At 36.0% G+C, this 12,653-nt stretch overlaps 1 protein-coding gene across 1 annotated transcript in view; it reads right to left on the reverse strand.

The window, feature by feature from the left end:
- Positions 1-12,653, reverse strand: part of LOC137650205 (SEC14-like protein 2) — an 84,995-nt gene that overhangs the window by 15,157 nt on the left and 57,185 nt on the right. The window contains exon 2 of the mRNA XM_068383392.1: positions 449-521. Within this exon, the coding sequence (XP_068239493.1) occupies positions 449-521 (73 nt within the window). The remainder of the gene's footprint in view (positions 1-448; positions 522-12,653) is intronic.

Here is a 12,653-nt window from a genome sequence, read left to right on the forward strand (position 1 = left end):
GATGTTTTGATTATTAGATAAATATACATTTTTTCATATAAACGAGATATTTTATCGGCAGTAATAAGTTCGATACCATTATTAATTTCATATTTAATCTTTTCACAAATAATAATAAAGATAAGATAATAACTATCATCCTGATAAAAGTTCAATCTAAAACTTTATCAACCTTCATCAAAATGTTGGATCAAGTAAGCATTATTGCATAACGACACCTTTACGTAATAACAGATCTTATTTCATTATCACCTGCGTCTGTATCAACAATAATCATTTTAATTAGTAAAATGCCCTTCGTAGCATTAATTAACCATTCATGTGAGCAGTGACACACTGATTAATTACAGTAATTGATGGTACAATGCTGTGTAAACAAAGCAAGGCATCTGGAATACTGACGAAGTAATTGTCCTCGAGGTGTATATATTGAAGGAATCCCACTTACCCACAAGCCACTTCAGGAGGTCGTGGTCCTCCTGCTTGTCCTGCGGCAGGAGTCCTTTCACCCGGTCTCGAAACTGCAATAAAATGAGAAATGTTGTTATTATTATTATTATTATTATTATTATTATTATTATTATTATTATTATTATTATTATCATATAAAACCCTAGTTGGAAAAGCAGGATGTTATAAGCCCAAGGGCTCTAACAGAGGAAAAATAGCCCAGTGAGGAAAGGCAATAAGGAAATAAACTACAAGAGAAGCAACGAACAATTAAAATAATATATGTTAAGAACAGTAACAACATTAAAACAAACCTTCCATATATAAACTATAAAAAGAGACTCATGTCAGCCTGTTCAACATTTAAACATTTCCCGCAAGTTTGAACTTTTGAAGCGCCACCGATTCAATTACCTGATTAGGAAGATTATGAGAGAGAGAGAGAGAGAGAGAGAGAGAGAGAGAGAGAGAGAGAGAGAGAGAGAGAGATAACGTCCGTGGGGAAAAGCAAGGATTGTTAGTGATAGTGATGATAAACTCAACGAAATTAAAAAAAATAGTATAAAATGAGCATCCAACAATAAATTTTCATTTCACTTATCATATAATTAATAAGCTTCTCAAATGCCGTAAAATTAATTACTTCAAATATATTTTTATTAATAGATTTCGCATCGATTGATGAATATTGGGAAACCAGTCAGTGGGAACTATTTCTTTAAGTAACCGCTATTTTTTTTTTCTTTCCACAAGATTTTACTTAACCCTAACATGGAGTTTCTTGAACACCATTAGACATATCCCAGTTCACCGACATCTTTGATATATAAAACTAAATTCACGCGTCTGCAGAAGTTCACACAAAAGGAAACAAAATCCTCCAAGGACTGAGACACAACCTTGGGGATTCGTATCCTTGAGGAGACTTGTAATACCAGCAAAGGGTAAACTCGCCTAACTGGAGTAAGCAATTCAAGGTATTGCATCAAATGATCCGTGCATATGATATTTTCGAAAGGCTATGGCGAGCATTATGTGAGCAAGCAAAAAATCATGCAGTTTTACAACAAAGATTTATGAATAAAAGATAGAATTATGTGAGCCAACAGCGTGCATTATTTAAGAAATGGATTATTTCCTGTACTTCAAGAGGTAATGAGCCAAGACGAACGTGCCGAGACTTCAGTCTTGCGTGAAAGTCACTTTTGTCCCTTCTGAGAAAAGGGAAAGCTTGAAATGAACTGATTGCAAAGAAAAGGGAAAGCTTGAAATGGACTGGCTGGAAACAAAAGGGAAAGCTTAAAATGTACTGATTGGAAAAAGGGAAAGCTTGAAATGGACTGGTTGGAAAGTAAAGGGAAAGCTTGAAATGGAATTAGGGAAAGCTTGAAATGGACTGATTGGAAAGAAAAGGGAAAGCTTGAAATGGACTGGCTGGAAAGAAAAGGGAAAGCTTAAAATGTACTGATTGGAAAAAGGGAAAGCGTGAAATGGACTGGTTGGAAAGTAAAGGGAAAGCTTGAAATGGAATTAGGGAAAGCTTGAAATGGACTGGTTGGAAAGAAAAGGGAAAGCTTAAAATGTACTGATTGGAAAAAGGGAAAGCTTGAAATGGACTGATTGGAAATAAAAGGGAAAGCTTGAAATGGAATGGTTGGAAAGTAAAGGGAAAGCTTGAAATGGACTGGTTGGAAAGTAAAGGGAAAGCTTGAAATGGACTGATTGGAAAAAGGGAAAGCTTGAAATGGACTGATTGGAAATAAAAGGGAAAGCTTGAAATGGACTGGTTGGAAAGTAAAGGGAAAGCTTGAAATGGACTGATTGGAAAAAGGAAAAGCATGAAATGGACTGGTTGGAAAGAAAAGGGAAAGCTTAAAATGTACTGATTGGAAAAAGGGAAAGCTTGAAATGGACTGGTTGGAAAGAAAAGGGAAAGCTTATAATGTACTGATTGGAAAAAGGGAAAGCTTGAAATGGACTGGTTGGAAAGTAAAGGGAAAGCTTAAAATGTACTGATTGGAAAAAGGGAAAGCTTGAAATGGACTGGTTGGAAAGAAAAGGGAAAGCTTAAAATGTACTGATTGGAAAAAGGGAAAGCTTGAAATGGACTGGTTGGAAAGAAAAGGGAAAGCTTATAATGTACTGATTGGAAAAAGGGAAAGCTTGAAATGGACTGGTTGGAAAGAAAAGGGAAAGCTTAAAATGTACTGATTGGAAAAAGGGAAAGCTTGAAATGGACTGGTTGGAAAGAAAAGGGAAAGCTTAAAATGTACTGATTGGAAAAAGGGAAAGCTTGAAATGGACTGGTTGGAAAGAAAAGGGAAAGCTTATAATGTACTGATTGGAAAAAGGGAAAGCTTGAAATGGACTGGTTGGAAAGAAAAGGGAAAGCTTAAAATGTACTGATTGGAAAAAGGGAAAGCTTGAAATGGACTGGTTGGAAAGAAAAGGGAAAGCTTATAATGTACTGATTGGAAAAAGGGAAAGCTTGAAATGGACTGGTTGGAAAGAAAAGGGAAAGCTTATAATGTACTGATTGGAAAAAGGGAAAGCTTGAAATGGACTGGTTGGAAAGAAAAGGGAAAGCTTAAAATGTACTGATTGGAAAAAGGGAAAGCTTGAAATGGACTGGTTGGAAAGTAAAGGGAAAGCTTAAAATGTACTGATTGGAAAAAGGGAAAGCTTGAAATGGACTGGTTGGAAAGAAAAGGGAAAGCTTAAAATGTACTGATTGGAAAAAGGGAAAGCTTGAAATGGACTGGTTGGAAAGAAAAGGGAAAGCTTATAATGTACTGATTGGAAAAAGGGAAAGCTTGAAATGGACTGGTTGGAAAGAAAAGGGAAAGCTTAAAATGTACTGATTGGAAAAAGGGAAAGCTTGAAATGGACTGGTTGGAAAGAAAAGGGAAAGCTTATAATGTACTGATTGGAAAAAGGGAAAGCTTGAAATGGACTGGTTGGAAAGAAAAGGGAAAGCTTAAAATGTACTGATTGGAAAAAGGGAAAGCTTGAAATGGACTGGTTGGAAAGAAAAGGGAAAGCTTATAATGTACTGATTGGAAAAAGGGAAAGCTTGAAATGGACTGGTTGGAAAGTAAAGGGAAAGCTTAAAATGTACTGATTGGAAAAAGGGAAAGCTTGAAATGGACTGGTTGGAAAGAAAAGGGAAAGCTTATAATGTACTGATTGGAAAAAGGGAAAGCTTGAAATGGACTGGTTGGAAAGTAAAGGGAAAGCTTAAAATGTACTGATTGGAAAAAGGGAAAGCTTGAAATGGACTGGTTGGAAAGAAAAGGGAAAGCTTAAAATGTACTGATTGGAAAAAGGGAAAGCTTGAAATGGACTGGTTGGAAAGAAAAAGGAAAGCTTAAAATGTACTGATTGGAAAAAGGGAAAGCGTGAAATGGTCTGGTTGGAAAGTAAAGGGAAAGCTTAAAATGGAATTAGGGAAAGCTTGAAATGGACTGATTGGAAAGAAAAGGGAAAGCTTGAAATGGACTGGCTGGAAAGAAACGGGAAAGCTTAAAATGTACTGATTGGAAAAAGGGAAAGCTTGAAATGGACTGATTGGAAAGAAAAGGGAAAGCTTGAAATGGACTGCTTGGAAAGAAAGGGGAAAGCTTGAAATGGACTGGCTGGAAAGAAACGGGAAAGCTTAAAATGTACTGATTGGAAAAAGGGAAAGCTTGAAATGGACTGATTGGAAATAAAAGGGAAAGCTTGAAATGGACTGCTTGGAAAGAAAGGGGAAAGCTTGAAATGGAATTAGGGAAAGCTTGAAATGGACTGATTGGAAAGAAAAGGGAAAGCTTGAAATGGACTGGCTGGAAAGAAAAGGGAAAGCTTAAAATGTACTGATTGGAAAAAGGGAAAGCTTGAAATGGACTGATTGGAAAGAAAAGGGAAAGCTTGAAATGGACTGGCTGGAAAGAAACGGGAAAGCTTAAAATGTACTGATTGGAAAAAGGGAAAGCTTGAAATGGACTGATTGGAAATAAAAGGGAAAGCTTGAAATGGACTGCTTGGAAAGAAAGGGGAAAGCTTGAAATGGAATTAGGGAAAGCTTGAAATGGACTGATTGGAAAGAAAAGGGAAAGCTTGAAATGGACTGGCTGGAAAGAAACGGGAAAGCTTAAAATGTACTGATTGGAAAAAGGGAAAGCTTGAAATGGACTGATTGGAAATAAAAGGGAAAGCTTGAAATGGACTGCTTGGAAAGAAAGGGGAAAGCTTGAAATGGAATTAGGGAAAGCTTGAAATGGACTGATTGGAAAGAAAAGGGAAAGCTTGAAATGGACTGGCTGGAAAGAAAAGGGAAAGCTTAAAATGTACTGATTGGAAAAAGGGAAAGCTTGAAATGGACTGATTGGAAATAAAAGGGAAAGCTTGAAATGGAATGATTGGAAAGAAAGGGGAAAGCTTTAAATGCATTGGTTGGAAAGAAAAGGGAAAGCTTAAAATGTACTGATTGGAAAAAGGGAAAGCGTGAAATGGACTGGTTGGAAAGTAAAGGGAAAGCTTGAAATGGAATTAGGGAAAGCTTGAAATGGACTGATTGGAAAGAAAAGGGAAAGCTTAAAATGTACTGATTGGAAAAAGGGAAAGCGTGAAATGGTCTGGTTGGAAAGTAAAGGGAAAGCTTGAAATGGAATTAGGGAAAGCTTGAAATGGACTGGTTGGAAAGAAAAGGGAAAGCTTAAAATGTACTGATTGGAAAAAGGGAAAGCTTGAAATGGACTGGTTGGAAAGTAAAGGGAAAGCTTGAAATGGAATATGGGAAAGCTTGAAATGGACTGATTGGAAAGAAAAGGGAAAGCTTGAAATGGACTGGCTGGAAAGAAAAGGGAAAGCTTAAAATATACTGATTGGAAAAAGGGAAAGCTTGAAATGGACTGATTGGAAATAAAAGGGAAAGCTTGAAATGGACTGGTTGGAAAGAAAGGGGAAAGCTTTAAATGCATTGGTTGGAAAGAAAAGGGAAAGCTTGAAATGGACTGATTGAAAAGAAAAGGGAAAGCTTGAAATGGAATGATTAGGGAAAGCTCGAAATGGACTGATTGGAAAGAAAAGGGAAATCTTGAAATGAACTGGCTGGAAAGAAAAGGGAAAGCTTAAAATGTACTGATTAGAAAAAGGGAAAGCTTGAAAAAGACTGATTGGAAAGAAAAGGGAAAGCTTAAAATGGAATGATTAGGGAAAGCTCGAAATGGACTGATTGGAAAGAAAAGGGAAAGCTTGAAATGAACTGGTTGGAAAAAAAAGGGATAGCTTAAAATGTACTGATTGGAAAAAGGGAAAGCTTGAAAAAGACTGATTGGAAAGAAAAGGGAAAGCTTGAAATGGAATGATTAGGGAAAGCTCGAAATGGACTGATTGGAAAGAAAAGGGAAAGCTTGAAATGGAATGATTAGGGAAAGCTCGAAATGGACTGATTGGAAAGAAAAGGGAAAGCTTGAAATGAACTGGTTGGAAAGAAAAGGGAAAGCTTAAAATGTACTGATTGGAAAAAGGGAAAGCTTAAAAAAGACTGGTTGGAAAGTAAAGGGAAAGCTTGAAATGGAATTAGGGAAAGCTTGAAATGGACTGATTGGAAAGAAAAGGGAAAGCTTGAAATGGACTGGTTGGAAAGAAAAGGAAAAGCTTAAAATGTACTGATTGGATAAAGGGAAAGCTTGAAATGGACTGACTGGAAAGAAAATGGAAAGATTGAAACGGACTGGTTGGAAAGAAAAGGGAAAGCTTAAAATGTACTGATTGGAAAAAGGGAAAGATTGAAATGGACTGGTTGGAAAGTAAAGGGAAAGCTTGAAATGGAATGATTAGGAAAAGCTTGAAATGGACTGATTGGAAAGAAAAGGGAAAGCTTGAAATGGACTGATTGGAAAGAAAAGGGAAAGCTTTAAATGGATTGGTTGGAAAGAAAAGGAAAATCTTGATCTTGACAGATTGGAAAGAAAAGGAAAAACTTGAAATGGACTAGCTGGAAAGAAAAGAGAAAGCTTGGAATTAAGTGGTTGGAAAGAAAAGTAAAGCTTGAAATGGGCTGGTTGGAAAGAAAAGGGAAAGCTTGAAATGGACTGGTTGGAAAGAAAAGGGAAACCTTGAAATGAACTGGCTGGAAAGAAAAGAGAAAGCTCGGAATGGACTGGTTGGAAAGAAAAGTAAAGCTTGAAATGGACTGACTGGAAAGAAAAGGGAAAGCTTGAAATGGACTGGTTGGAAAGAAAAAGGAAAGCTTGGAATGGACTGGTTAGAAAGAAAAGTAAAGCTGGAAATGGATTGGTTGGAAAGAAAAGGGAAAGCTTAAAATGGACTGGTTGGGAAGAAAAGGGAAAGCTTGGAATGGACTGGTTGGAAAGAAAAGTAAAGCTGGAAATGGATTGGTTGGAAAGAAAAGGGAAAGCTTAAAATGGACTGGTTGGGAAGAAAAGGGAAAGCTTGAAATGGACTGGTTGGAAAGAAAAGTAAAGCTGGAAATGGAATGGTTGGAAAGAAAAGGGAAAACTTGAAATGGACAGGCTGGAATGAAAAGGGAAAGCTTGAAATGGACTGGCTGGAAAGAAAAGGGAAAGCTTGGAATGGACTGGTTAGAAAGGGAAGTAAAGCTTGAAATGGACTGTCTGGAAAGAAAAAGGGAAAGCTTGAAATGGATTGGCTGGAAAGAAAAGAGAAAGCTTGAAATGGACTGGATGGAAAGAAAAAGGAAAGCTTGAAATGGACTGGTTGGAAAGAAAAGGGAAAGCTTTAAATGGACTGGCTGGAAAGAAAAGAGAAAGCTTACAATGGACTGGCTGGAAAGAAAAGAGAAAGCTTGGAATGGACTGGTTGGAAAGAAAAGTAAAGCTTGAAATGGACTGACTGGAAAGAAAAGGGAAAGCTTGAAATGGACTGGTTGGGAAGAAAAGAGAAAGCTTGGAATGAACTGGTTGGAAAGAAATGGGAAAGCTTGAAATGGACTGGTTGGGAAGAAAAGAGAAAGCTTGGAATGAACTGGTTGGAAAGAAAAGGGAAAGCTTGAAATGGACTGGTTGGAAAGAAAAGAGAAAGCTTGTAATGGACTGGTTGGAACGAAAAGTAAAGCTTGAAATGCACTGACTGGAAAGAAAAGGAAAAGCTTGGAATGGACTGGTTAGAAAGAAAAGGGAAAGCTTGAAATGGACTGGTTGGAAAGAAAAGGAAAAGCTTGAAATGGTCACACAGCCGGGTGAAAAAATAGTAGCTGCGCCCTTGCCTGGTTTGCATAAATCACGGAAAGGTGAGAAAGTAGTCGAACATATTTACTACTTTGCAGAAGTCAATTACTTCTCTGTACACTGAAAACATTACTTTTAACGGAAAACATTTGGTGAAACCATTATAATTTTGTTCTAGAAAAACTGAACAGGTAAAATCCTTCAGTGAGAGGGATGCGGAAAGACAATGTTATCTGTGATCAGCGCAGTATTTTTATGCTTAAGTTATGGTTAAAAATCAAAGAAGACGACAAAGTGCTGCGGATTGCTGAGCACTCACACAGGGGTTACTGACCCTCCTTTGAGTGTGAGAGTGTGTGTGTGCGTGTGTGTGTGTGTGTTGTAATTTTTTTTATACTTCTTCCTTCCTTTACGTAATGAACTTTCAATGGCATCATATTTCTGGAAGACTGGCCCTCTATAAATAGCTGTAATTTCAAACCGCGATCAGGATTTCACGAACAGAGAGAATGGACCTCTAACATAATTTCATCATTACAATACTCTAACGTTAATAAAAATAATAGTAATAACAATCATAAATTATCAATATTATTTTCATTAAAAAGATACTAACGATTTACCTGATCAAAACTACATTGAGTAACGTCCAAAATATTATTTTCTTGAATTTGTAAACTCAAACAATAAAGAACGGTTGCACCTGCAAGGTAAAAAGACCTTGCAATAAACATTAACGCAACTTGGTTTAAAAGATAAACGATACGATCTCAAGCCACCGAGAAGAGTGAAATCCACATGTGATCAAAAACATCTTCGACAACAGAATAATTTAATCCGTAAATAGCATTAGTGACCATACAAATACACCTGGCGGACACTCGTGGTTACGTAATTCCATGTACTGGTAATTCACTGTACTGGTAATTCACTGTACGTAATGCTGTACTGGTAATTCACTGTACTGGTAATTCACTGTACGTAATGCTGTACAGGTAATTCACTGTACGTAATGCTGTACAGGTAATTCACTGTACTGGTAATTCACTGTACTAGTAATTCACTGTACGTAATGCTGTACTGGCAATTCACTGTACGTGATTCACTGTACTGGTTTTGTAGGCGAGTTAAGAGGCTTATGGAAACTATGGAGGGATTTTATATTTATTATTATATTAAATTGGGGAAATGAGGAATTCTAAAGAAATCAGGGGAAATTAGGAAATTCAGAGATATTTAAGGAACACTAGAATTGTATTAGGTGATGAAATTTTTTTAAAATATTTCCACTATATAATAAGGAGCAAGTACCTGGTTTTATATGTATGTATGTATGTATGTATATATATATATATATATATATATATATATATATATATATAATATATATATATATATATGTGTGTGTGTGTGTGTGTGTGTGTGTGTGTGTGTGTTGCTTCCCTGCACTCAAAAACAACAATCTCCCACAAGATGCCTTGCCTTAACTGTCGTATGGTAGTTAGGAAAGGGGGGGGGGGGGGTTACGTGTGCGTGCATATTTAAATAAATATTCAGCTGTTACTTTTTTTCCGTTTCGCTTACACTAGTATAGCATAAAAGGAAAACTGTGGAATTTCAGAAATGAGAAGGAAACTACTGAATTTCGAGGAAATTATTAACTGAAGAACTTTTAAATGTGATTAAAATCTGGGAATGTTTACGAAAGGATAATGCAAAGTTTCACGAATATAAAAAGAAGTCTTCGGAGTGTTTAATTAACGAGATTAAATCTACAGAATTTTGAAGAAATCGAAGGGAAACATCTATGTTATTCTGTTGCATTGTACACGATATTAAATTGTAACTCCATTTTGGAATATTTCCAGTCTTACTGTTGAATCAACGCTATTTGAACATTTCTAAGAGACTCTTTTTCTTTAGATACGTTATAATGCCTTTTCATGCTAAAAAAAAATAGACATATTCTATACAATATCTAATGGCCAATCTACGTTGAATTCATTAATATACTCTGCTTTGAATTTAACATGAAATTCGCCCCTCTTTAAATTCAATGTACCTCACTACTTTGAAACCTCGATGTAATTTCGTTTAACATGAAATTCACCCCTCTTTAAATTCAATGTAACTCTCACTACTTTGAAACCTTTATGTAATTTCGTTTCTGCCTGAAAAACGTATGTGAATTTGCCTTATTTTCATGCAATGATAAATCACCAAATGGAGTATGGAGTGCTATTTTGGTGTTCGGCTATGCAATGTACACATTCCCCAGACATAGCAAAGAAAGTTTTACCACAAACAGCTGACGACCGGCCCCCTTAACAGACGCCACTAACAAGTCCCAAAGAACTCGAGGCTCAATTTCATTTCGTGATAGTAATAGAGAACAACTCTAGAAGTTTGAAATCGAATAAAGAAGTCACCTTGAATTAAGTAAAACAAAAAGAGTTCAAAGTTGGAGCATATGTTATGTTGACCAGGCTGACGTGAGTCTTTTTATAGTTTATATATGACATATCTGTTTTTGACGTTGTTAATAGTTTATATATGACATATCTATTTTGACATTGTTACTGTTTTTAGAATGATTTATTGTTAATTTGCTCTCATCATTCACTTATTTCCTTATTTCCCTTCCTCACTGGGCTATTTTTCCCTACTGGAGCCCTTTTGCTTATAGCATCTTGCATTTCCTACTAGGGTTCTAGCTTGGCTAATAATAATAATAATAATAATAATAATAATAATAATAATAATAATAATAATAATAATACTCTGTAAGCTGGAAACCGGCCGTGACAGTATCCGGGAGACGTTAAAAACTTGAAGGAACATAATGGCAACATTATTTTTCTTTTTAAGTGAAATATTTCTCGACACTTCCAAGGACATAGTCACCTACTTATGAACTTCATCTCTGGAATTCTCTTCCCGCTTCTGTTTCGTGACTTATAACCTTCACTTTTTTAAAAGGCGGGTCTGTCACTGGTACAGTAACTAGCCCTTTTAAATGTGTTTTGCCTTTCCCCTTTCTTGTTTTCTTCTGATCTAGAAAAAGGAGCTTACCTTTATCATTAGCCCCAAACTCAAGAAAAATAGTATGGGAAGAAATTCGACGGTAATTGACCTAGCACGTACCCATAATGACCTAGCACGTACCAACAATGACCTAGCACGTACCCATAATGACCTAGCACGTACCAACAATGACCTAGCACGCACCAACGAGTTTCAAGGTTAACATATGATGATTAAGTGTCAGATACAGGATATAAGAGAAGAAATGTTTGGTTACTTTTAATTTACACCAATTTAAGAAATTATATGCGACATACGTAACCTACATACATTTTGAATTAACGCATGTGGGATGTAAATCGATTACTGTAGTTCGTGACACATTAATCTTATGTTTGCACATTATTATTATTATTACTTGCTAAGCTACAACCCTAGTTGGAAAAGCAGGATGCTATAAGCCCTAGGGATCCAACAGGGAAAAATAGCCCAGCGAGGAAAGGAAATGAGGAAACCACAAGGGAAGCAAAAAACTTATTATTATTATTACTATTATTATTATTATTACTATTATTATTATTTACTAAGCTACAACCCTAGTTGGAAAGGCAGGATGTTACAAGGCCGAGGGCTTCAACAGGGAAAATAGCCCAGTGAGGAAAGGAAATGAGGAAACTCCAAGAGAAGTAAAAAACAATAAAAAAACTATTTTAAGAACAGTAACATTAAAATAAATCTTTTATATATAAACGATAAAAACTTAAGATATCCTTCAAGTGTGTTGGCCTAATACCTTATTTCTTTAGGCAAATGCCTCGTCATCATCACACCATTAAACGAATTTCAAATCTAGTCTCCCTTCCTTGTTCCAGTCTTTTTTTTTTCCGTCAGACATATTGGCGCATTTTCTGTTTCCAAGATTTCCTTTAAGACTTCATTAAATTTCCGTGACTTTATACATATATTTGTTGTCTCGTATTACTCCTGTGTTGAGCAATGGTGCTTAGTAATGCTTGGAAAAAAAAGGAATTAGGAAAGCCTGTTGCTTGTGACGGAAGAAAACTCACACGAGTTCTGTTACGAGCTTCTCTCTCTCTCTCTAAAAAAAAAAAAAAAGTGTCGAATACTTCTCAGGCTTGAGGGTACACTCGGACGCACTGTTCATTCTTATTTATCTTCCTCTTCTTCATCTATGAAGTTTTTGTAGTTTATATATATGAAATATTTATTTCAATGCTGTTACCCTTCTTGAATTATCTTATCTCAATTGTTCATTACTTTTCTTGCAGTTTATTTTTCCTTATTTCCTTTCCTCACTAGGCTATTTTTCACTTTTGGAGGCCTTGGGCTTATAACAACCTGCTTTTCCAATTCAGGTTGTAGTTTAGCTAATAATAATAATAATAATAATAATAATAATAATAATAATAATAATAATAATAATAATAATAATAATTCTAGACCTCTAATTTGCTAGATATTAAATCGGGGGGGGGGGGGGGGGGTTATGCTACGAGTGACTCTGCCACTTGTGTTGCAATCACTCACCGTCAGTCGCTCAAAGCAAAACAACGCCATTCATAAACACTGATTTAGCAATTTTCGTATTGATACTTGTCATAGAAAACTCACAGTAGCTTCGATATCCGCGGGAGGGCATTTTCGGCGGCTCCGTAAATTACTCAGAGAATACTACATATATCTAAAGGAAATTTTCAGGGATTTATGGGATGGATATTTACTTTGTCCATACCAATTTTCATGTTGATATCTGCCATAGAAAAGGCACAGCAAACGTTTATTTTGGTACGGGTTGAATGGTTATTGTTGGTGGTGGAGTAAATTTTTCCTAGCATAATTCACATATCTAAATGAAAATTTCAAGGATTGGTGGGAAACAGTTTCTCTGTTACCTGCCTAATTCCATGGTAATAAAAAGACACAGCTATCATGTAGCCTTCGTAAATATGCTGTTAAATGTAACAA

Source organism: Palaemon carinicauda, chromosome 11 (assembly GCF_036898095.1).
Source record: "Palaemon carinicauda isolate YSFRI2023 chromosome 11, ASM3689809v2, whole genome shotgun sequence".
Classification (NCBI taxonomy): Eukaryota; Metazoa; Arthropoda; class Malacostraca; order Decapoda; family Palaemonidae; genus Palaemon; species Palaemon carinicauda.